Below are 25584 nucleotides of genomic sequence, written 5' to 3' on the forward strand. Positions count from 1 at the left end.
GTATTTTCATTTGAAAAACAACCTTGATCGCATTTATGATGTATGTAAAATAAACTTTGAGAGATTCTCTTTCTATCGGCATGTCATATTTTACCATCCATTGCACCATTCAATTTTAGCGATGTTTTGTAATGTATCAGGGAATTATGAATAACCCTGTATTTGCAACGTAGCCTCTTCAGTACTGTGTTCGTTAACAGCAGCAAATTATTGGGATGCGAAAATGAACACGTGTTCTGCTCGTTAATACAAAATGTCCGCAACTGATTGGCTTTTGGGATACTGGAGTGAGTAGCGGCCTAGAAACGATGTCTCTTTTATACGTACCTACCAGTGTAATGATTGTCTTCTGGGATATTACGCCGTGTAGGGCGATGATTGAGGCAGTAAGCACCTCTGAAACGTCGGTCAACTTCTACGAGAGCATTTGGAGCATTATTTAAAAAAAGCTGTCGTCTTTACGAATCAGAAGTGATTGCCAATCACGGATTTTCGTTTCTTTATTTTCGATTGCATTTGAAACTTCGCGGTTTTTCTGACAAATTACATGCGAAACGAACAGTAACTATGCTTAAGGCTTTCACCGGGATGTTCTTTTGTTAAATCTTATGTGGTACCGCCTGATTCGACTTCTAATGGTTAAGTGAAGTGTTTTCTTCGCGGTACGGTCTGGATTCGTAAATATTATGAAGACGAGCTTCGGCTTCAAAGGGTTAACCAGCTGATTTTCGTAATTGTGAGGTGTAGTGTTTTCTTCGCGGTACGGTCTGAATTCATAAATAATATTCAGACGATCTTCGGCTTCAAAGGGTTAACCATCTTCCAAGAGACTTTTCCATAAAAATTATGTGCCTTTTCTTGTTTCCCAGCCCGAAAGTACGTGTCTCAGCTCCTAATATCCTCCTATACAGCACTTCGTTGCAGACATTGAACCGAGTTGTTTTTGTGTAGTGTCTGTGGTATCCAACACTTCCAGCGAGCTGGTCACAGACATCTGAACCTTTTCCAAGCCACCTACTACGTCGTGGTAACTTTCTCAACTGTGGGGTACGGAGATTTCGTTCCAGACATCTGGCCGTCACAGATGTACATGGTCTTCATGATTTGCATTGCTCTGATAGTACTGCCAACACAGGTCAGTGTTCGTAAACATCTGGTTAATTATATTTTAAAATAACTATATTTTTAGTGTTAATAGCATTTGTATATTACAGTATACCGTATTTTCTCCATATTAATACGCCACCAAATGTAAGATACACCCGGATATAAGAATTATTGAAAAATGTAAAAAGTGAGTCTTAAAATCGAGAAAATAGGAATTAACTATATTGGGTATAATAAAATAAAATTACTAAAAATCCGTGTTTAATTACGTCCAAAGAATGTCACGCACCTCCATTAGGTGATAAGATTACAAAAGGTATTAATTGTTTTACGAGTTTCTGATTGTAACTCAACCACCATTTTCTTTGCGTACGTGAATCCATTCGGATATGTTACCATCAGAGATGTCAAAGAGGATATTTGACGTTCGTTACGTAGCAATTAAATTATCAAGTGTTCCACAACAGTAGTCTGACTCGTGTTATGAATTTAATTCGACGTACTAGGCACTGGCTGTTCAAACACGGGAATACGATGCAAATTTATGCAAATAGACACTCCTCTGAAATGTTTGTAGCGAATTAATTTCCGAAAGCACAAAACAGTGTTAGAAAAATGTTACTGGAGCCAGTACCGGTTATATTTTCCTTAAAATACATGACTTCATCTATAAATCGTAATTATTTATCTACGTGTCTGTGAGTCTATCTAAAAAAAAGTACCAACTTTACAGCATCGCAAATTTGATATTGGAGATTTAACTTTTTTTTTTAAATCGTACCAAATTGGTTGGCATAACTGACTGAGTGAGAAATCGGACCCAGAAATTTCCCGCCCATAGACGAAGGTTAGATTTTTGGGATGTCCACGTCTACTTTTGGGCTCATTAGCTACATTTAAAAAATGTGACGTTTTCATAATTGGTGCCAGAAAAGAACTATTTTCTGAAAGGTATGCTTTTCGCCATGTTACCAGCACAGTGCTGATAATATGACCAAACAAAATCTTTCGTCTACAAAAAAAGACGTGTATTCAAATATAAACGCAAGTAATTAAGACATGAAATTTTAAGTGAAACGATTGAAATATTGTATAACTTTGTGGTTCCATTTTTCCCAATTTCTTTGGGCTGTTTGTGGAAATGTAACATGCATTTCTTTTGCATTTATCGTGTCCATACGTGAGTAAATATTTAATCAAAACAACAAGAAAAGTTAGGTAGAATATCACCAGATGGCACTTTAATCTTGTGCTGTGCAATACGATGTTGTTCTGTTTCTCGGTGGCAGTTTGAGCAGTTGGCATTCATATGGATGGAACGTCAGAAACTGGGTGGATCATATTCTTCACACAGGGCGCAGTCAGAGAAACATGTGGTGGTGTGCAGTACTAACTTACATGCTGACACAATCATGGACTTCCTAAATGAATTCTACGCCCATCCCTTGCTACAGGTAGATGCAAAAAAAAGTGAGGTTAAAATTGGGTCGTCTTGACGATTAAATGTGTTTCGCTCGCATGCAGGACAATAAATTTTGCTACACGATACATTACTGCTATATTTTTTTTTTAAAATTTAATTTATAATTAATCTTGCTGAAGAAATAAATGTTTGTACTTCTTTATTTACGTAAATGTAAATTTGCGCGAGGAAATTATTTTGAAACCTGTGTTATTGATTATTATTGAAAAATAATTTAAGAATCAAACATTGGAACAATCTTAGCGATTCAGAAACATTTTTCTGGATTAAAATTCTTCTTTTTAAAATACATTAACACGAAGACCTAGTTCATTTCAACGTATAATTATAAAGTTACTTCCTTCTTATAGTAGATGGAGTGCATTTTATAGCCTAGGAATACTATTAATAAGTCACTGAACAATAAATGGGTATTATTTTTTCTTAAAAGTGACCATTTCATTCATAAAACTCTCCTGCCTTCAACACTGAAAAAAAGTGAGGTTATGGTAGGTTTAATATTTTCAGCCATTTCTCTGCTAAAATAAGAAAATGGCGGATGAAAATAGGGCAATTCTGACTTTCAGGACTACTACGTGGTCCTTCTATCTCCTATGGAGCTTGATACAACCATGAGGATGATCCTGCAAGTACCTCTTTGGGCACAAAGAGTTATCTACATCCAGGGTTCATGCCTGAAAGACGGAGACCTTGGAAGAGCGCGTATGAATGAATCGGAAGCGTGCTTTATTCTTGCAGCAAGGAACTACGCTGACAAAGCTGCAGCTGTTAGTACTTCTAGTAAATATATTGCAGTTTTACCAGAATTAAAAATTATAAAGGACTGTAATAGTCAATCGTAGTATTCGTGGACCACATAAACTCTAAGATCACAGATCAGATAATACTCTGTGCATGTCAGTTTGTTTGGATTCCTCCGAGTTGCCGTGCAATGGACCGAACACAAGTCCAGGTCATCTTACTACTTATATAACAGAACATTTAACGTAGGATTTGAGGTTTTCACAGCGTTGAGTCTGAAGATATTAACATTTTGATCGGGAACACACGACGCTTTGTTAAAGTAAGGTAAAGACGGCCGTCTTCGTACTCACCGCCGCGAAATGCTCAAATCATAAATTAAGCTAGTTTAGCAACTGTATTTAAATCCGCTACTGTAAAATTTTGTATTTCAGGATGAACACACTATTCTAAGATCGTGGGCCGTGAAAGATTTTGCACCAGATGTACCTCAGTATGTACAGATCTTCCGACCGGAGAATAAACTGCACGTAAAGTTTGCCGAACACGTAGTCTGTGAAGATGAATTTAAGTACGCCCTTCTTGCTAACAATTGCACGTGTCCGGGAGCGTCCACCCTCGTCACCTTACTGCTGCATACGTCGCGTGGACAGTGAGTGACAATCTTCAGTTATCCATCTTAAGCAAACAGAATATATTGTAATAGTTATTTTATGTTTAACATTTTTTTTATCATAATTTTCCCAAATATAATATTTACTTTTATGTACTTAAAAGCATTATTCGTATTTTTTTTACGAATTGTATCCTTGTCCTTTGGTTTCAGGACATCTTATCAGTCCACTTTACTTATCTGCTGTATTCTTACAACCTATAAAATATTTTTTTTATTTTTAATGTAATTATTAAAATCAAAAAAAATTCTTTGACTGTGATGGAAATTTTTATTTGCCCTGAATTACATATTTATTCGTAATTTAAGTTGATATCTTCGTAGCCTGGGACACGGATCCAAAATACAATTTAAAATCATCTCGTTCATGCTGTTTTACGTGCCGTAAATATACGACGTGCCACCACCATCTTTACTTCCCCTCTGAAAGAAATTGTGCTACAGATTTTTATCGCCCTTAAAAATCCATCGACTTCGGCCGGTTTTGAAACCCGCGAGCCGCGTGCCTTGGCGATGGCGACTGTTTAATAAATGGACGTACCGTTCACAGGGAAGGTGAGACATCCGTAGAAGACTGGCATAGGTTGTATGGGAAGTGCTCGGGAAATGAGATTTACCACATCATTCTTGGAGACAGTCGCTTCTTCGGTGAATACGAGGGCAAGAGCTTCACCTACGCCAGTTTCCACTCGCACAGAAAGTATGTGTTGCGTCTTTATAAAATATCGCACTATATATTACTGCTTTTCCTTTTTAGAAATTTAGCGCTTAAGTAAGTAGGATATACTTAAGATGAGTTAAAAATGAATGAAAATTTATATTTACTCTGTTCTTTATTATTATTATTAAGTGTTCTGTCTTACGACAGGTCCATTGCACTGCCCAAAAAGAGCTCTCCAGTTGTCCCTATTCTCGGCTTCTCGTTTTAATTCCTGGAACGTCATCTCCTTTCCTTGTTTAAGGTCGTCGGTTAGCTGTATCAATCTTCTTCCTAGTCCTCTCTTTCCTTCAACCTGGCCTTCGATGATATCACTCATTAATCCATTCCTTCTCATAATATGTCCCAGCCAGTTAGCTTTCCTTCGTGTAATCGCCTGCAGAATGTTTCTTTGCTCGTTGACTCTCCTCAATACTTCTTCGTTGGTCACTCGATCCGTCCACCTGATCTTCTCTATTCTTCTCCAACACCACATTTCGAAACTCTCCAGGTATTTCTGTTCCTTCTTCCTGAGTGTCCAAGTCTCTGCTCCATACGTAACACTTCACTAGTTTCTTATTCATCTCCAAGCCCAACTTGCTAGTGAGAAGTATCCTCTTCTTGACGAAAGCTGCCTTGGCCATGACTATCCTTGCTTTTACTTCCTTGGTTCATAGAGCGTCCGTCGTCCCAAGTACTTGAAATGCTCCACATTCTCCATCTGTTGGTTTCCAATTTATAAACAATAAATAAATAATTAATATCCCGAATTTATTTTTGATTCGTATCGGCATTACAAACCAAAAAAGTCGTCAAACACTGCACTCTTGTCACTACAGATATGGCGTGGCACTGGTTGGCGTACGTCCATCAGAGCTTCCAGAATTTTATGAGGATACGATCCTTCTTAATCCAGGACCACGTCACATTATGAAGAAGAGTGACATTTGTTACTATCTGAGTATTTCCAAAGAAGAGAATTCGGCATTTGTACCGGGCAACCAGCAAACCAATGTTTGTCCTGAGAAAGGTACTGCATGTGTGGAAGAGAAGGATGGCGTCAAGGAGAAGACAGATTTTAGTGAAACCCAACAAGATAACATAAAACATGACAATATCAGCTTCAAAGTTGACGATGCTAACACTCAGGGTCCATGTGAGTTGTCTCTGAATGTCTTTTTCATTCTGGAGAACTACGACTGTACCATGTACGCGCTCGGGGGGAGAGACGGTGTAGCTCCTACTCATTCTTGTCCTCGGCATTAGATGGGGGTTGAGTGGTCAGCATCACGCCCCGGGCCACGCTTTACCCACGGGAAATGACCCCAGTACCCACTGGGTGGCCTGGAAGCAGCGGAAAAATCCTCTGCCCTGGTCAGGGATCGAACCCTGGTCGTCCATTCCGAGCCAGTCGCTATACTACGCCGGCTCATGCTACTAAAGTTTAGATGTAGGTAATGTGGGAAATAACTATCTTGCTCCAGCTGTAGATGTCTGTACCGCCAGTCGTCTGAAGAATTAGCATTTTTTACCATCCCAAATTTCATGTCGTGACATGTATTACCTCAGTAACACCTGCCTTTCGTGTATTGTGTTTATTTTCTTCTGTGACTGTGCATTGAGTGTCCCGCGCTGTCTGAGGCATCGCGCTTCGGAACGGCGATACGGAACGCGTGCTGGTTCGAGTCTCGGGGAAAATAAATTTTCTCATGAGCTTTCGACCGGTGCCAACCCAGCATCGTGAGGAAATTGGTTAGCGTAATCCGGTCATGAAAACTAGCAATGGCTGGGGGTTCGTCGTGCTGACCACACGTCACTCTGTATCCGGTTAGATGATCGTTCACCTCTGCTTAGGCATGTGAACGTGAGGCTTTGGCTCTCTGGAGCTGTTACGCCACGGATTTAACCCTTTGAAGCCGAAGCTCGTCTGAATATTATTTATGAATTCAGTCCGTACCGCGAAGAAACCACTACACCTCACCATTACGAAAATCAGCTGGTTAACCCTTTGAAGACGAAGATCGTCTGAATATTATTTACGAATCCAGACCGTACCGCGAAGAAAACACTTCACTTAACCATTAGAAGTCGAATCAGGCGGTACCACATAAGATTTAACAAACGAACATCCCGGTCAAAGCCTTAAATTCATTTCAACTGTGCATTGAGTATTTCTTTTCATTTAGTAGTTGTTCATTCCTTGTAAATCACATCATACTAATTAATTCTGCATTAGCAATAAGGATTATTAGACTAACGCGAGTCTAAACTACGTACAGTAACGATCAACATCACGTCTTAATGATTATAAACACATTTACCAACAGACATTTGTCTACGAGTACTTACATGAAATTCAGTGTCATAACCAATATTTAATAATTTCATCAATCTCTTTCGTGAAAATTTTTATCGGAAGCGTATAACACAAAATAGCATTTTCTACATCACTCAGTAAATCTAAATTAAAAGGATCTTATTCCATTTTACCTTAATGATGATCTAAGAGTTTTCGAGTGAAACTGTTAAGCATTTCTATTTTATTATAATATTAGTGTCAATAAAGAGTAAAGTTTCAGTATGCGTTGATGATAATATAAAAATGTGATTAATATTCACGGAATAATATTTTTAACAGGTACGTCTGGGGAACCTACTTCCTATAGCGACTCTCAACAATTCCTCAAAGAAAGTTCTCCCGCTTTGCTTCCTCCGGATGTGGCAATCGCAGGAAAGCTCTTGGATGTGCCAAGGCCAGGGGAAAATCCGAACCTCTTAAGTCCTGAGATCCCCAGCCAAAGAAGAGGTACGGTATCTGCGGAGGGAATATTGTAGCGTTGCGTATTTTGTAAGAAAGGGATATAAATTGATTTCCAAAAAAATCCATTATCTGTTATTGAAACTGTGTGGATCCACTACAACGCATATTGATATACGTATATATATATATATATATATATATATATATATATATTTTATTTTATTTAGTGTTCTGTCTGACGACAGGTCCATATGAACAGGATCCTTCCATCCTTTTCTCTTCTCGGACTGGGACCTGTTCATATACGTTCTTGGCAGATGATCCAGAAGTGGTTTGCCATTGCCTTCTTCTGTGTGTGAATGGAGTAATTGTTGGGATGCCACGGAGGAAAAGTCCGTGTTGCCTAGACCACGGCCTTGCCCAAAACAAGTTATAAATTCGGGCACCGCCGGGAATCGAACCCGAGACCCCCTAGGATTACAAGGCCAGCGTTCTAACTGCTAGACCACCTCATCTTATTATTATTCAGTGTTCTGTCTTACGACAGGTCCATTGCTCTGCCCAAAAAGAGCTCTCCAGTCTTCCCTATTCTCAGCTTCTCGTTTTAATTCCTTGAACTTTATCTTCTTTCCTTAATTATGATTATTAAATCTAGAATCATATAAAAATTGCCAATTTTACAGCTGTCATATCATCTGGCCGATACATATAATTACTATTACGCGCTTGGTTCAGATGTAACTTGTTTTACGATAAAACAGGTAGCCGTCGTCCCAGCATTCTGCCAGTTCCTGACATGTTTACAAGTTCAACCCTGAACATCGCTGCCGAGCAGCAGGACGGAGACGACAGTGAAGACGAAATGGACGATGACGTGCCGTGGCGATCTCCCAGCGAGAAGATTGCGTAAGTTGATTGAACTTACTCATTTGATCGAATTGTAGTCTTGAGTAGCTGGTAGTGACTTGAGCATGTTTTGGTTTTTTTGCAGTCTACATTTCCACTGAATTCTGAAGAATTTTGTCGAGGAAAACTGAAGGATTAAAAATAAAACACCTTGTGTCAATTTTATAAAAGGACGCTCACGTGTATATTAAAACGTGTCCTTCAGATTTCCTTTAAATATTGCAATTATATTCAGTTTAATGTTGGTCATCTGTTCCTCGTACAAGACGTATTGATGTTCTGCTTAAAATGTGTTGTTACTCACGTAGTATTCGTGTTACGCACCGCGGTTTTAAATTGTGGAGAGAGAGAAGAGACATCTTTCATTGCACAATTAACCCTTTGAAGCCGAAGATCGTCTGAATATTATTTATGAATCCAGACCGTACCGCGAAGAAAACACTACACCTCACCATTACGAAAATCAGCTGGTTAACCCTTTGAAGCCGAAGCTCGTCTTCATAATATTTACGAATCTAGACCGTACCGCGAAGAAAACACTTCACTTAACCATTAGAAGTCGAATCAGGCGGTACCACATAAGATTTAACGAAAGAACATCCCGGTCAAAGCCTTAATGAGCATCACAGATAATTGAGCTGATTATTTTCCTTTTAAGATTATAGGTTAATTTGTGGCCATTAACATAATTATTATTATAATAATATAATAATTATTATTATTCCAGACATGTGATTTAATAGAACTCTACTGGTTTATGTGTTTCCTTCTTTCCTCAAAATGATTATTAATATCTGATAAAAGAATTAATTACAAATCAGTGATATCGCAACGCAATAGAAATGAAAAGATAAAAGTTTTGCTATTAAAGATTCATTTTAATATTATCCACTACCTAGGATTTTTTTACAGTGTTTTCAAATTGTTTTCTCATAATTCTGCAAGCCCAGATCCTCTCTTTCTTACTCTGATTAATTAAATCTTACTTAATAACTACTCGCTATTAAAAACGTATACTCAGTTTCAAACAATCCACAAACAAAGAAATGTTACGCAGTAAATGAGAATGGTATTCAATGAACGTACCTCTTGAATGTGTAGCCGACAGCCAAGTTAATCCCACAGTATATTGGAGTGCATTTTGCTGAGTTAGAAATACGAAGTGAGATCGGAAAGTTTCAAGACTGTGTCAATAGCGGGCGAACCGGATGTAGTACGAGCTTCTGCCGCTAGGGGGTGCGGCCTACATTAATAGTGAATCAGTGTGCCAGCCGGCATCATCGAATTAACATTTGTTTCTTAGTTACGGGCGTTTTGGTAGTGCATTACACCGACCCTCCTGCGATTTCGGAATGGCGTGTGCATCAAATTTTGCCAAAGACTCGCCAAAACGGCTACGGAAACCTATGAAATGCTAAAGCAAGCATTTGGGGAGTCCGCAATGGGTCGTGCACAAACTTTTGTTTGGCATTCACGTTTTAAAAATGGCCGAACCTCTGTCGATAATGACGAGCGTTCTGGACGACCATCTTCGAGCACAACGCCCGAAAATGTTACGAAGATTCGGCAGGCCATTCACGAAGATCGACGTCGTACCATCAACGACTTGTGCGACATTGTTGGGATAGGCTATGGGACCTGTCAGCTGATTCTAAAGGAAGAACTCCACATGCGACGCCAAGGCTCCTGTCTGAGGACCAGAAGCAGAATCGACTTGACTTCTCGTTTGTCAGGAGCTCAAAGATCTTGCAAGAACCGACCCCAACTTCCTTTCTAAGCTCCGTGTGACTTCTTCCTCTTCCCAAAGATGAAAATTCAGCTAAAGGGAAGGAGATTTGAGACGATAGAAGAGATTCAGGCAGAATCGCAGATGGTGCTTGACAGGCTGACAAAGAAAGATTTCCAGGGATGCTTCCAGGCTTGGCAGCGGCGCTGGGATCGTTGTGTTCACTCCCAGGGGAACTACTTCGAGGGTGATGGATGAATTTAATACCTGAGATAAGTATACGGGTTTTTATACGCGCAGTCTTGAAACTTTCCGATCGCGCCTCGTATATTACACGTCTCTCTCTTCTTTCGCTATTAAACTCTTTGCACCGTCCCCTTGCTTATCTGTCTGTTCCGTGCTTTTTTCCCAATCGAGTGGTCAAACTGTGTCTACCTGATAATGAACGTCTCGATGGTAATAAGCTTTTCGCAGTACCACGCACCCGATTTTTCATGATTTGCATGCCATTTTGTGTGTTTCCAATGTTCTCACCCATCAATCGCACACATTTGCTATCTTCTCAGATCTGACGTTACAGAGCGGCAAACTGAGGAATGTGCTAACAGCACATGGCGTGATGAATATGTATGGTAAGTGGCCTATCACGAATGCCAATGTTTTTTTATATTTTCTGCCATTGTGGGTATTGTTAATTATTGTGTGTCTAACGTGGCCATATAAAAAGACTGTGAAACAAGGATTTGTTTTCATCAGCGTAATCAATAGGTATTTATATCTCATTGAAAATATTCTTTTAAAAGTGATGGTCGCATTGCAAATGTACAGAAACAGAATTTATATTGACTTAAATTCGTACAAAACTGGAATTAAAACCTAAAAATTCATTAGTACAATATGTTTGAAAATAATTTGAAATTGATATGGAAAATCTTTATCATGATATTATTATTTTTATATTGATTTTAAAGGAATTAAAGCCTGGAAAATGTAATTTTCCCTTCTTAATTTGTATTTAACTGTGTAGTATGTAATTTCTGACGAAGATTTTGTAATCTTGCAAGTCATTTTAATTTCGTGCTATCCAATTTTGAGCCTTGGAAAAGAGTCGTGTTATATTTGCTCTTCTGTGATTATATAGACGATCGTGAATTTAGTAATACTTCAGGGTTATTGTGTTCTGAAGCTAAGTATTTTGAAATTTATTTTGAACTTGACAGTGATGCCTTGAAAGTCACGTAGCATATACGTGAAATACGTCTTCTGTAGAAATGTTATGTTAACAGTAAATTCTCAAAATATGGAATTTCAAATGATTTATCTTCTGTAATTATTATAGTAGCCAACAAATAGGCACCAGTTCATTACCTTATTTTATCTGTAAATTGTAATGGATGAATGGATGTGACTTAGCAGGTAAGAGTAATTTTAAAACTCTCCCACTGTAATTTATTAAATTAATTACATCATTCTTCCCCCATTACCTTCAATATTATTGATACTAGGTGATGCAAGTAGTTGAAATAATACAGTGTGTTCAGAAATTTTCTCCGAGGGTTTTAGGAAACTGTATTTTCTTAACCATTAAATATACAAAAAAAAACAGAACACTGAAATTTAAATAAATTCAGACAGTTTTTGTCAGTAACTTTCCACATGCAATTCTTTTGTGTAACAAAACACTTCTATGTAAGACTTGAGGTTCTCACAGCGATGAGTATGAAGATTTCCGTCTTCTGGGTTGTTGCGCTGTGTAGTCTGGTTGATGTTTACAAACGTTTCAGAGGTCATACTGCCTCCGTCATCAGGGCGATGAGTATGAAGATTTCTGTCTTCTGGGTTGTTGCGCTGTGTAGTCTGGTAGATGTTAACCAACGTTTCAGAGGTCATACTGCCTCCGTCATCAGAACGTTGGTTAACATCGTCCAGACTACACAGCGCAACAACCCAGAAGACAGAAATCTTCATACTCTGATGACGGAGGCAGTATGACCTCTGAAACGTTGGTTAACATCGACCAGACTACACAGCGCAACAACCCAGAAGACAGAAATCTTCATACTCTGATGACGGAGGCAGTATGACCTCTGAAACGTTGGTTAACATCTACCAGACTACACAGCGCAACAACCCAGAAGACAGAAATCTTCATACTCTGATGACGGAGGCAGTATGACCTCTGAAACGTTGGTTAACATCGACCAGACTACACAGCGCAACAACCCAGAAGACAGAAATCTTCATACTCATCGCCCTGATGATGGAGGCAGTATAACCTCCGAAACGTTTGTAAACATCAACCAGACTGTACAGCGCAACAACCCAGAAGACGGATATCTTCAAAACACTTCTAACTGATACTCAATTTCAGTCCATACACAGTTCATCATTTCTGCTATTACTGTTTTCATAGTTGCAATGATTCACTTTTTGAGTTCATCAAATGTGGCTGTTAGTACACTCCTGCTCGATGCTTCAGACGTAACCCTTCAAGAACGAGCTCGGAAAGTGTATTCTGTAGAGGAATACACAGAATATACTCATGATACAATCTCCAAATCAAATTTAATCTCAATCCATCCAGTGGTTCTCAAGTATAATCATCTGGACAGACGCACTTAAAGCAAAGAACACATTATAAGTTGAGGCAGGTGTGGTGAGTCAGGAAGGCAAATGACTGGGCCCACACCCATCTCACACCCAGAAACCCAGCTTTACTACAATTATTCAGAGCTCCATCTTTCTGTAAAACTTTGTCTTCGTCAGATTTTACAAATATGGAATATATATCATTTAAATCTTGTCCGTCTAATCACAATAAATTCTTATTAAATATTAAAATATTAGCGTACATTTTTATCAGATGTTTATCAGATAAAATAATATATATAAATTGTATTTAAGTTATAATTGATTTGAATCTTTATATAATACACCTGAAGGTAGTTCTTTTAGGAACTGAAACATATCGTGAAAAATGATGTTCTAATGTAAATCGAATATTTCGATAAAGAAAATCATTTAATATTTTAAATGTTAATTATTGTAATATTTTAATATTTAATAAGAATTAATTATGATTTGACGGACAAGATTTAAATAATATATATTTATTATATCACAATATGACGCAACTTTACCATCTCATAAATATGGAATATTTAATAAGTTTAACCGTCATACAAGGGGACGCTGAGACATGTATGAACTTAAGTCACTTATGTGGACGTAGAAATTTTCTGACAGAAACATTTCGACTTGACTTTGATTGACTTTGGTTTTTTTCAGTATGTATAATGATTTAGAAAACCCCAGAGTGATTCTCTGGACACACTGCGTAATGTCCTATTAAATTTTTCAACAATAATAATGTGGTTCACTTATTTCTAATGATACTTAATAAATTTGTCGTAATAAGTCTACAGTTTTTACTTAGAATAGATCACTGAAACTCTTGTGTATAATTTAAATAACTTTTCATAACTCCAAGTACAATATCCAGTATACGTAGCACATATCATTAGCGAACATTAAAAGAGGATCTGCGGTGAGAAAAATTGTTTCTCTTTGTAATGCAATAAATTTCTAACAAATTTCTAATTTTTATAGCATTGTGAAGGGCTTTCCCCCTGTGTCTCCGTACATTGGTGTAAGCCCAACTCTCTGTTACCTGCTCAAAGAGAAGAAACCTCTCTGTTGTCTTCAGCTAGCTCAAGTAAGTCTCGAAATAAACGCATTAGCATTTTAATTATAAGACCTACTTAGCATAAAATTATATGTAACAGTGTAAAAGATATGGTTACGTACTCATATGACACGTCCTGAAAGTGAGTTACGAGATATAAAAGCTCGCTCAAATGCAGACTTCATTATTATATTATATTAAATCATTTTATATAACATAATTTTTATATATAACCCCTGTTGAGGCTTTTTTTTTAATGTTTGTTCAGTCTGTCAACTAAATAATATATAACTGACATTTTTCTTTCAAAAATATAAAGAATTCTAATTTTCAAGAACAACGTAATTACATTCTTAAATTTTTTTTTTTTTGGAAAAGATGCAACGACCTAATTTATACGATGTTTAATAAATTTAAAACAAATTCACAGACGTTTTAAATAAATAGATTCGAATTTTTTTTTTTCAACGGGACGTCAAAACAGCTGAAAGATCGCTACAGTTGCGCCGGGTAATCCGATTTATTTTTGTTTTGTTCGCAGGTGTGTGAACATTGCAATTACAGAAATGCCAAAGAATATAACTGGCAAAACAAAACTATCATCTTAGCTGCTGATTATGCATCAAATGGTATCTACAACTTCATCGTCCCACTAAGGGCACATTTCCGCGCCAAAACGACGTTGAACCCGATCATTCTTCTCCTTGAACGCCGTCCCGATCCTGCCCTCTTGGATGCCATATCCTACTTTCCGCTCGTGTACTGGATGCTCGGTTCAATCGACCGGTAAGGGCCCTGCTTTGCGGGTAGCATAATTTTAAAGTATCTTTACGTAAAGAAATTCAGAGGATTTGAGCTCGATATCAGAAACCACTTCACAGCGCTCCATAATAGGATTCATATTAAAATTTGGGTTTGATTTCATATTATTTTCAAATTTTAATTTGAAACAACCAGAATAAGTTTGATCATGTTTTGGTAGATAATAGAAGGCAGACAAGTCTAATTGATGTGAGTTCAATCAGAGGAACAGATTGTGGCACTGACTATTATCTGGTAGTGACAAAAGTGAGGGAGAGGCTTTCAGGAAGTAGAAAATCTAAGCAAAATTTCGACACGGAAAGATTTGATTTTAAAAAAAAAATTAAATTAGGGAGAGATAAAGGAACGATATCGATTTGAAATTTCGAATAGGTTTAAAATTTTAGAGACAGATAAAGGTAATGAAAGTGTGGACATCAACAGGGAGCGGGAAATTGTCAGAAAATTAGCCAAAGACAAACTAGGATACTACATGAGGATATCAAGCGGAATCTATGGGAGATTGAAGTTGAAGGCGACTGGATTTTGTTTGCACAGGACAGGGACCTGTGGAGGGCTTTGGTTAACTCGATGATGAACCTTCGTGTTCCATAAGCCATCTAATTAGTTAGTTATTTAGTTAGTACAAAGCATACGGATCATTTGAAGAAAACCACTTGCATTATTCTGCAATAATACGAGGTGCGATCGGAAAGTTTCAAGACTGCGCCTATAAAAACCCGTACACTTATCTCAGGTATTAAATTCATCCATCACCCTCGAAGTAGTTCCCCTGGGAGTGAACACAACTATCCCAGCGCCGCTGCCAAGCCTGGAAGCATCCCTGGAAATCTTTCTTTGTCAGCCTGTCAAGCACCATCTGCGATTCTGCCTGAATCTCTTCTATCGTCTCAAATCTCCTTCCCTTTAGCTGAATTTTCATCTTTGGGAAGAGGAAGAAGTCACACGGAGCTTAGAAAGGAAGTTGGGGTCGGTTCTTGCAAGATCTTTGAGCTCCTGACAAACGAGAAGTCAAGTCGATTCTGCTTCTGGTCCTCAGACAGGAGCCTTGGCGTCGCATGTGGAGTTCTTCCTTTAGAATCAGCTGACAGGTCCCATAGCCTATCCCAACAATGTCGCACAAGTCGTTGATGGTACGACGTCCATCTTCGTGAATGGCCTGCCGAATCTTCGTAACATTTTCGGGCGTTGTGCTCGAAGATGGTCGTCCAGAACGCTCGTCATCATCGACAGAGGTTCGGCCGGCCATTTTTAAAACGTGAATGCCACACAAAAGTTTGCGGACTCCCCAAATGCTTGCTTTAGCATTTCATAGGTTTCCGTAGCCGTTTTGGCGAGTCTTTGGCAAAATTTGATGCACACGCCATTCCGAAATCGCAGGAGGGTCGGTGTAATGCACTACCAAGACGCCCGTAACTAAGAAACAAATGCTAATTCGATGATGCCGGCTGGCACACTGATTCACTATGAATGTAGGCCGCACCCCCTAGCGGCAGAAGCTCGTACTACATCCGGTTCCCCCGCTATTGACACAGTCTAGAAACGTTCCGATCGCACCTCGTATTTCAAATTATATTAAAATTATAAACTTATGTGGTGGTGGTAGTAATATTGGGTTTATTGGCACATCAGCTACTTTGGCTGTCGGAGACATCTTGAACTTATCAATACATTTTGTGATATGTCTAGATTTTTTTATAACGAGGCTATATTTTACTGGAACCATGAAGTTACCAATGGTTCTTATACTTTTTTTTTAGCCTCGATGACTTACTACGAGCAGGGATAACTCTGTCGGAGAATGTGGTCGTGGTGAACAAGGAGATGTCCAATTCTGCGGAGGAAGACACCTTGTCTGATTGTAACACCATCGTTGCTGTACAGACTATGTTCAAGTAAGAGGACTAACAAACCGTGTTCTGTACTCGGCTGGGATCATTATATTAAGCGTTGTGTCAGTCCATATTTTTTATTATTTTATTTGTTATTTTTCGTCACTTGTTTCGTTGTATCAAATCTGCACGTTACGGTGGTAAAGCGTGAAGGTAAGAGAATGAACTTAAAGATTCCTTTTTTTTAAGTAAACTTCTAAAACTAGATGCAGTTAAAAGTTTTAAGTTTTTCACATCGGTAAAAAAAAATGTGGATTTCTGTCATGACTCGAAGATAGTTACTATCATTTCAGAGGGACATATCATCTCCACGGAAGATGGAGGCAGTGCGTTTCTCCTTAATATTTGCTAACAACCTACAAGACTAATCAGCAGCAGTTAAAAGAATATTTACATATTACGTTCCTACGTTTTGTATTATTTTGTTGCTTTTTTTCATATCGAGGATAGAATCGTCGTCGTGGCACCTGGAAAAAACTTAAAGCAGTCACTACCGCCATCTGTTAGCCTCTCGGCACTGTCCAGTGTACTGGACATTGCCGAGAGGCTAACAGATGGCGGTAGTGACTGCTTTAAGTTTTTTTCAGGTGCCACGACGACGATTAGGCCCGTGTCTGAGGGCAGTATTCTAGTTAAGAGGTTAATCGTCTTCAAAGATCCAGGGACCCCGTGAGACCTGGGATTTATAGAGAAGCCTTGATTACGGCCACCAGATCTTTGATTTCACTATTTGGCCACTAATTTTTTGTAGCCATGAGATTTTGCTGAGTAACTTACTGTTTGTTACGTAAGCGTAAGGCGGAATGCACAGATCATCAGATAATGCTTCGTCACCCGCCCGTTTTACGCACAATGTTACTCTTTTGTTTCTTCCTTTCTAGTTTACGTACGATCATGATATTAATATTGTTATTTCTTACGTGATGTCAATTTACACTATTACGTAATAATTTGCGCTGGCGTATCAATGTTCTTTTGGCTCGATTCATGTTTCAGCTAATAATTTATTGGTAATGATATGTCACGATATTTTTTTTTTGTGGAATGTGTGTTTGTACTCTTAATTAATTAATAATGTATGTTATATCAATTATTTCATTAATCACCTAATTTCTACTGCATCCTGACATTAATCTTGCTTCTTCTGGGGGGGTTTATGTTTGTATTATTAATTTTTTAATTAATTTATTAATTAGAAAATAACAGTGAGATGTTTTACAGTATGTATATGGTAAAGGTACCATTACTACGCGTACGAACTGTTGTCGTGCCTTTCATAATTTTAAAAGTAGTGGTTCGTGTATTTTTTAAACCTAAGCACAAGATTGGATTTAGACATTTATGTACGTATTGAAGCCCCCGTTAGTCATTTTTACCTGTTTTATTGGAGACTGAGTGAATGCAGAATCTGTTTTAGTGATAAGAAAAAGATATCCAACACCCCTGCCAAGGATTGAACTCCAGCCGTACACGAGTAATTACTTTCCAGACGCTTTAAATGATTAGTGACTATGTACGAGTGTTTACGTTCTCTCTGTCTTAACTGAACATTTGTTTTGATGATTGCAGATTCTTCCCCGGAATTAAGACCATCACAGAATTATCACAGTCATCTAACATGAGGTTTATGCAGTTTCGGGCTCATGACAAATATGCTCTTCATCTTTCCAAAATGGAAAAGGTACTGGGCAATTCCTCCCAGCTCCTCAATGCGGATGAAGGTGCCGGCAGGACGCTTGCACTCTTAACGCTCTTTATTTCAGTTTCCTAACTCATTCTTATCTTCATTTCTTCGGCTTTCCCTTCAGTTAAGCATGAAAATCTGTCTCTTTTGAGATATTGAAAAGCACTGGTAATAAATTTCCCTTGTAGCTCAGTATGAAAATTATGACGACGGTAATAAGTGCCTGATCGTTAACTCGAAGTTGATCATCTTTGGCCAAGAAGTCAACATACGTAATCCCTGGGATCAAGTATATATATATATATATATATTAACTTCTCACATGTTAACATGTCAGTTGTAATAATCCTAGGAAGATTTCTGTCTTCTGGGTTGTAGTTCCGTGTAGTCTGGTAGAAGTTTACGGACGATTCAGAGGTCCTTCCTGTCTCCATCAGTTTTAAACGTTATAAACTTCTACCAGACCTCGCTACAACCCAGAAAACAGCCGTCTTCATACTCACTGCTGTGAGAATCTCATATCCTACATCGTAAACCTAATATTCACTATTAACACTTACCTTTACGTAACTTCCAGTAGGTGCAATGTTAAAACTGAAATATGGGATCATATGTATTATACAGTGGTGACATCTACAGTTGTCTCATCATGACATCATAGCTAACGCCGAACATATTTCACAAATGTATAAAGTGAAGCTTTCGCGGCGACTGAAGTTGATGAAAGTCTCTCTGTTTACAAGCCACGTCATGTGGCTGAATGGTGAATAAACTATATCCACCGTCTTTTCGAAAAGAAGCCACTGAGATCTGCCTGCACAAAAACATCAATAGCGATGATGATTTCACTCTGAGCCGGGCTTGGTGTGCTGTGACAAAACTGCTGTCTGCCCAGACGGCCGAGCCAGCGAGCGCTTGACCTCGACTTCCAGTTCCTATTGGTCAGCGCGAAACAAAGCAACGGACCGGCCGCCAGCAACACCATGCTACTACCTGCCGTCCATTGCCAGTTCCCATTGGCAACCACGCTACAGAGGACCAGATTTGTTACGCAGCAACCCTGAGGAAGAGAGAAGAGATTGCTGTTGAAACGTTGGCGGTAGATATTGTTTATTCACCATTCAGCCACGTGACGTGGCTTGTAACCCGAGAGTCTTTCATCAGGTTTCACAAATCTTTGCCCTGCATCCAGACTACCTCTGGGGTTATTTTCTTTGAGGCATGGAGCTAACTGCTGACGTCTGTCTGTTTCTCAGGTTAACAAGCCGTGGCTCTATACCTTCACTCCCACATTCTTCATTACGATATGGTGCTGAATTAATCACCGGGGATAACATTACGAATTTTTAAAATGGTGTTAAAATCAGTTTTGAAGTGATGAATTTGAATGTGGTTTGCTGTGATAGTTTTCCGACAACAGCAGGGAGATTAAGAAAAGGAGACGCTTTCGATGACAAGTCATTGTTTCCCGAATAAGATCATTATCTCATCCCGTGAAAGAAACACAATAGAAAAATTAACTTTTCAAGTTTAGAACAACATAAGCATTATTTATAGCTTCTGTGAAGAATAACAAAAGTATTTTTTCGTAGTGTATGATATTTAATTTGATCGTAATTCATCACGAAACTTAAATTTGTTATAGTAAACAGAGAAACCATGATCAAAAATCATTCTTTAAGTATTTAAGGTTGTTGACCTCGCAATATTTATAATTACATCTCTTATTGGACCGTGAAAAATTGGCTGTAGATAAATAACATAGACTCTTAATTATTTTCAATCCTTTCAGTATCTTTCTGACTTATTTTATTAATATTTTATAGTTTTTACATTGAAAGTTCTTTACTTGTAACAAGGAACCCTTCTTTCACTCTGTACTGAGAACACAAAATAGAAATTTGACCTGCAATTTCTTCCTAGTTGGTTATTGCTTTTTATTTTTATTTTGCATTTGCACAAACCTATCGAGCATCGCAAACTTTCTGAAAAATTGTGCAGAACATTTTCAGTTTGCATTCTGTATTTTAGTGATGGATTCAGGTGATATATATTTGACATAAAAATAAAATAATTCTGTAACTAATAATTATTTATGCAGAAACTTAGTAAAATTATACATCGAACTACAGTCAAGAAAACCTAAGAACAATATTTTTTTTTTATTGGATCTATTAATCCGTAGATCACACTTCATGAATCTGTATTCTGCATTAACAGTGTTCTTCCTTGGCAGGAGATTTTTTACAAGATGTATATTTTATTAACTATATTACAACATATTAAAAAAAATGTTTTCTCTATAGAACAGTTATTCTTTTATGATAGCTATCTTTCAGATCGAGTATAAATCTTCAATTACATTGTTTATAATACTGTTCTTCATTCTGTATTTTCATTGGACGTCTCAGCATCATAAATTATAATTTGTGACCAAGAAGGGGCCATGAATAATTGCCTGAGAAATTTTTCTGTAAAGTATTGTGGCACTGACTAAGAAAATCACAAACAAAAGTAATTTTTATTGTGTTTCAGATTTTAAAAAAGATTAATTCCTTTCTTGTTATTCAAGCAAAATTTTTGTTTGAGTATTTAAAATTTGACATTTTTGCAGCGTGAGAAAGAACGAGGTTCGCACATCTCGTACATGTTCCGATTACAATTTGCCGCTGGCAGCGTGTTCAGTGCAAGTATGCTGGACACTCTGCTGTACCAGGCGTACGTTAAGGATTATGTCATCACGTTTGTACGTCTTCTGCTCGGCATCGACCAAGCCCCAGGATCGGGTTTCCTGACATCGGTAAATATGCGCAGTAGATGTAGTACGTAGGTATAATGACGTAACTGCAGCTACTGTAAAATTGTGGCAGTATTTTCTGTTACATAAGACAGTGGTACACGCATAAGCAGCCTGTAGAATTAACGCTGTAATTCGCTCTGCCTCGTCTTTAATTGGATAAATGTTGTCTAAATGTTTGTGATGCTCGTGTGGCAATACGAGTTGTTAATATTGGTGTCTGTACTGTTTACAAAGTCTGCTCTACTAAAACATTGCTCATAGAAAATTAAAAATAGGATACATTCTGCGAAAAAATTAACTTTTCTGTTAATATGAGCTTGTACAACCAGAAAAATGTAGTTTTCATGAAAATTTGTGTGGAGTTTGAAAACTTACTGATTGGTTATTGATCTCATGTGACATTATTTTCTTCGCGTATGGCATTGATTCTACGAGCAAAAAAATTCATTTTGATTTCTTGTAAAAAAAAAAGTTCCACCTTGAAAGAATCCAAACCTTCACCAGGTTCAAGACGAGATCTGCACTGGTTATAATAAAATCTTTTTTCATTACCATCTCTAATTGTGCCTTGACAATTGTATCCAAGGTTATTAAGCCGCAAAGAGATTTCCAGATATTAGCAATTAGACGGGGCAAAGGTTGCTGTAATTAATGAAGATATTTTATACCAGCATCAGGATTAGCTGATGGCTACCTTCGAAAACATATGAAATGGAATGTAAAAAACTTAATAACCTTTACAGTCTCCTTGAAAATCTGTAGCAAGTTACGAGAGTAAAATAATTCTAGTAGTCAAAGGACAGTACCTAATCTCTCAAAAATTAAGTCAATAATGAAGATATCCGTCTTCTGGGTTATTGCGCTGTGTAGTCTGGTCGATGTTAACCAACGTTTCAGAGGTCATACTGCCTCCGTCATCAGGGCGATGAATATGCCAATAGGGTGTGAGGAGCTGGATTTATAGGCCGGGAAGTGAAAGGTGTAGCCTGCCCCGAGCCAATGGGAGCAGGTATGGGAGTGGACCAATGGTAGCACGTGGGCGAGAGTGGGAGAGGGAGAGTCGATAATCTTATGAAAAGGCAAATATGCATTACACTTCATCCCATTCAATTTAAATCACTTAAGTTTTACTTTCTGTTCGCACTAGAGGTAAGAAATGTAGTTAGTATACCGCGTCATGAGTAGCGTTGTCTTACGCGTAACACAGTTTGTTCTGGTAACGAAACAGATACTGAGATCTATGTGTTTTTACCACAGATGAAGATCACAAAAGATGACATGTGGATCAGAACATATGGGCGTCTGTATCAAAAGCTGTGCTCCACAACTTGTGAGATTCCAATCGGAATTTATAGAACGCAGGACACGTCATCGTCAGATACTTCACATGTAAGTAATTAGACATTTTCTGTCCCGTAAAAAGAAATAGAGGCTTCAAAAAGTTTCAAAATTGAAATCTATGTCAGATGTTCTTCATAAATGGAGCTTTTAACATTTTTTCCACAAATATTCACCCTTGAAGGCATTAAAAGAATTTTTATTTTAATTTTCTCTGAAATTCTTATACGTTATAATTATCAGTGACAGAGGACACAGGTAGATTTTATTTCTTCTATAAAGTATTTGTATGGCATGTTCATTGATCGTAACAGTTTATTATGTGTTTATATCCCAAATTTTGTCCACTTTATGCGATCAAATGTTGCGTAACGAAAGTCCCAAGAAATTTGCAGTTCTGACACGTGCGACGAGAGAATCAGTTTCTGTTTCAGACAGGTGTTCGTTGATTCCGAAAGAGTTAAATCAATTCAGTAGTGGCTGAGATGGCTATTTTTTTCTCTTAATTAATTGTAGTTTTAAAACAATTTTAGTTTCCTTGTCTACTAACTTCATTCATGATGACTTCATCATAACAGGGTTATTTGTTTTACGAAGCTCCTACTGAAAAAAGAATGGGATAATATTTTGAAACAGTTCAAATCTCACAAACTGACCCTCTCAAATTAAAAAAAATGTGTAGCGTAAGGAGCAGTAGTTCATTTGTGTACTGCTAATAAATCAGTTTAATGACGAAGTGGTCTTGCAAATGATATCTGTAGAGAATATGTCACAACGTAGACTAGACATGCAAACATAGACATAATTAGTACCGCTACAAAGCTGCTCTGATGTTGGCTTGTTTTCTGATACATTGCTGACAAATTTTTGAACCGCACATATTTCAGCACATTACATGAAGAATGTTACGTTTATTTTTCATATAAACAAAATATATAGATTATACCTTTATTTCAGCCATAATCATGGGCTTTGGAATTAGCAGTTTTGAGCTTCTTGTTCTGCTGTTAGCTAGTTAATACCATCCTGTATTAACCTTTTTCGTGTTGGATAAGGTGATTTAAAACCACAGCAGGGCTACCAGTGGTTAAATTAAATTAAATTAAATCCGTGGCGTAACAGCTCCAGAGAGCCAAAGCCTCACGTTCACATGCCTAAGCAGAGGTGAACGATCATCCAACCAGATATAGGGTGACGTGTGGTCAGCACGACGAACCCCCAGCCATTGCTAGTTTTCCTGACCGGATTACGCTCCCCAATTTCCTCACGATGCTGGGTTGGCACCGGTCGAAAGCTCATGAGAAAATTTCTTTTCCCCGAGACTCGAACCAGGGCGCATTCCGTATCGCCGGTCTGAAGCACGATGCCTCAGACCGCGAGGCTACGGCGCGGGACACCAGTGGTTAACCGTCTGATATTATGGTAGTGTAATGGACTGCTCATAAAATGTGACATGAGGCTGATAAGGTTAAGGACGAAATTTCATTCCCTCCCTGTCAGATATAAAATATTCCTGATTTCTATGTGAAGCAAAGAGTTTTGTGAGGAAATACAAGCAAAGCCTGTTACCCATCTGGGGTAGGCTTAAAATAGTAACAAACTAACAGCTAGTACTTTTGTTTATACAGGGTGAGTCAGAAGTATGTTTACAAACTTCGTGTGCGTGTTCCAGGATCAAAAATAAGAAAAAATGTTCCTATGAGCAAGGGGTCGCACACGAAGTTTGTAAACATATTTCTGACTCACCCTGTATACAGCCAATCAGTATTCATGAATGTTTTTTTGGAAGTTGACAAGAAGACAAAATTGTAAAAGAGTAAAATAAATAATTTTAATTTTCTCATAACTTATGTGAATAATGTCTTATCTCTAAATTATCCCACTTCAGATTTGTATACATTTAATAAATCATATAAGCATGAGGAATGTGAGATAAGCGTATTTAGTGCCACCGTTGAACAATGAACAGCATGTCATATATTACATTTTTAATTCCAATAATTTTACAAAAACTGATAGAACTACAGGAGGAATGAAAACAATTTTATAATTTTATGTTTATTTTTTCTATTTTAAACTGTTTTAACTTATAAATAAATTTTATGTTTATTTTTTCTGTTTTAAACTGTTTTAACTTATAAATAAATTTTATGTTTATTTTTTCTATTTTAAACTGTTTTAACTTACAAATAAATTTTATGTTTATTTTTTTCTATTTTAAACTGTTTTAACTTATAAATAAATTTTATGTTTATTTTTTTCTATTTTAAACTGTTTTAACTTATAAATAAATTTTATGTTTATTTTTTCTATTTTAAACTGTTTTAACTTACAAATAAATTTTATATTTATTTTTTCTATTTTAAACTGTTTTAACTTATAAATAAATTTTATGTTTATTTTTTCTATTTTAAACTGTTTTAACTTATAAATAAATTTTATGTTTATTTTTTCTATTTTAAACTGTTTTAACTTATAAATAAATTTTATGTTTATTTTTTCTATTTTAAACTGTTTTAACTTATAAATAAATTTTATGTTTATTTTTTCTATTTTAAACTGTTTTAACTTATAAATACATTTTATTTTGTTTAAAATAAATTGTATAATTTAGACTCTTATTTATCATTCTCTTCCCCAATGCTAGCACATTTAGCGTTAGCGTATTTAGTTGCAGTTAGAAATAGCTGGATGAATAATTAATAAATAACGTAGGATATATATGTCCTATTAACTTCAATATTGTGCATGGCATTGAATATATGTAATTAACGCAGCTTTAAAACAATAATGCTTTACTTTACAAGTGTGTTTAGTTGTGTTTCCTGTTTACGTAATCTTTATACACACTGTATGAGTATTAGGACGAATCAAGGTAGTCGATTTCTGTGGTTATGACTGTTTGGCGGCAGATCTGCAAATTGGGGATTATAGACAGATGTATGAAATACATTTGTTTACTCAAACCAGAGATAAAATAAGGCAGAGAGGAGAATTGAGGAGGCTGGACCGAATACGGACCGGAGAGCCGTAGAAGAAGAAGAATAAGAGTTGTCAGACAGTATTGCATTGTACTGTATTTGATAGTGTTGATGGGGCAGGCTCTTTTGTAAAAGATAATGTATTTTGGGTTCTGTGAGAGGGAGGGAATTTCTTGACGTACAAAATGGCTATTAGCTGTTCCACGGAGTTATTTAAACAGATAATGATATAATTATCCCTGAATAAATGGTAGCTGTGCGTTCATAAAACACACTTAAAATTACCTC

At 37.2% G+C, this 25584-nt stretch overlaps 1 protein-coding gene across 1 annotated transcript in view; it reads left to right on the forward strand.

Annotated features, from left to right (window-relative positions):
• SLO2 (slowpoke 2) overlaps nt 1-25584 on the forward strand; it is a 284378-nt gene that overhangs the window by 252823 nt on the left and 5971 nt on the right. The window contains exons 8-22 of the mRNA XM_087347471.1: nt 952-1135; nt 2397-2561; nt 3157-3357; nt 3766-3983; nt 4555-4704; nt 5541-5857; nt 7340-7507; nt 8224-8368; nt 10661-10726; nt 13704-13809; nt 14321-14565; nt 16362-16496; nt 18063-18174; nt 20792-20977; nt 22235-22366. Of these exons, the coding sequence (XP_087203597.1) occupies nt 952-1135; nt 2397-2561; nt 3157-3357; nt 3766-3983; nt 4555-4704; nt 5541-5857; nt 7340-7507; nt 8224-8368; nt 10661-10726; nt 13704-13809; nt 14321-14565; nt 16362-16496; nt 18063-18174; nt 20792-20977; nt 22235-22366 (2530 nt within the window). The remainder of the gene's footprint in view (nt 1-951; nt 1136-2396; nt 2562-3156; nt 3358-3765; nt 3984-4554; nt 4705-5540; nt 5858-7339; nt 7508-8223; nt 8369-10660; nt 10727-13703; nt 13810-14320; nt 14566-16361; nt 16497-18062; nt 18175-20791; nt 20978-22234; nt 22367-25584) is intronic.

Source organism: Zootermopsis nevadensis, unplaced genomic scaffold, assembly GCF_977971745.1.
Source record: "Zootermopsis nevadensis isolate Lab colony 2312 unplaced genomic scaffold, Znev_1.0 Znev_ptg000011l, whole genome shotgun sequence".
Lineage (NCBI taxonomy): Eukaryota > Metazoa > Arthropoda > Insecta > Blattodea > Termopsidae > Zootermopsis > Zootermopsis nevadensis.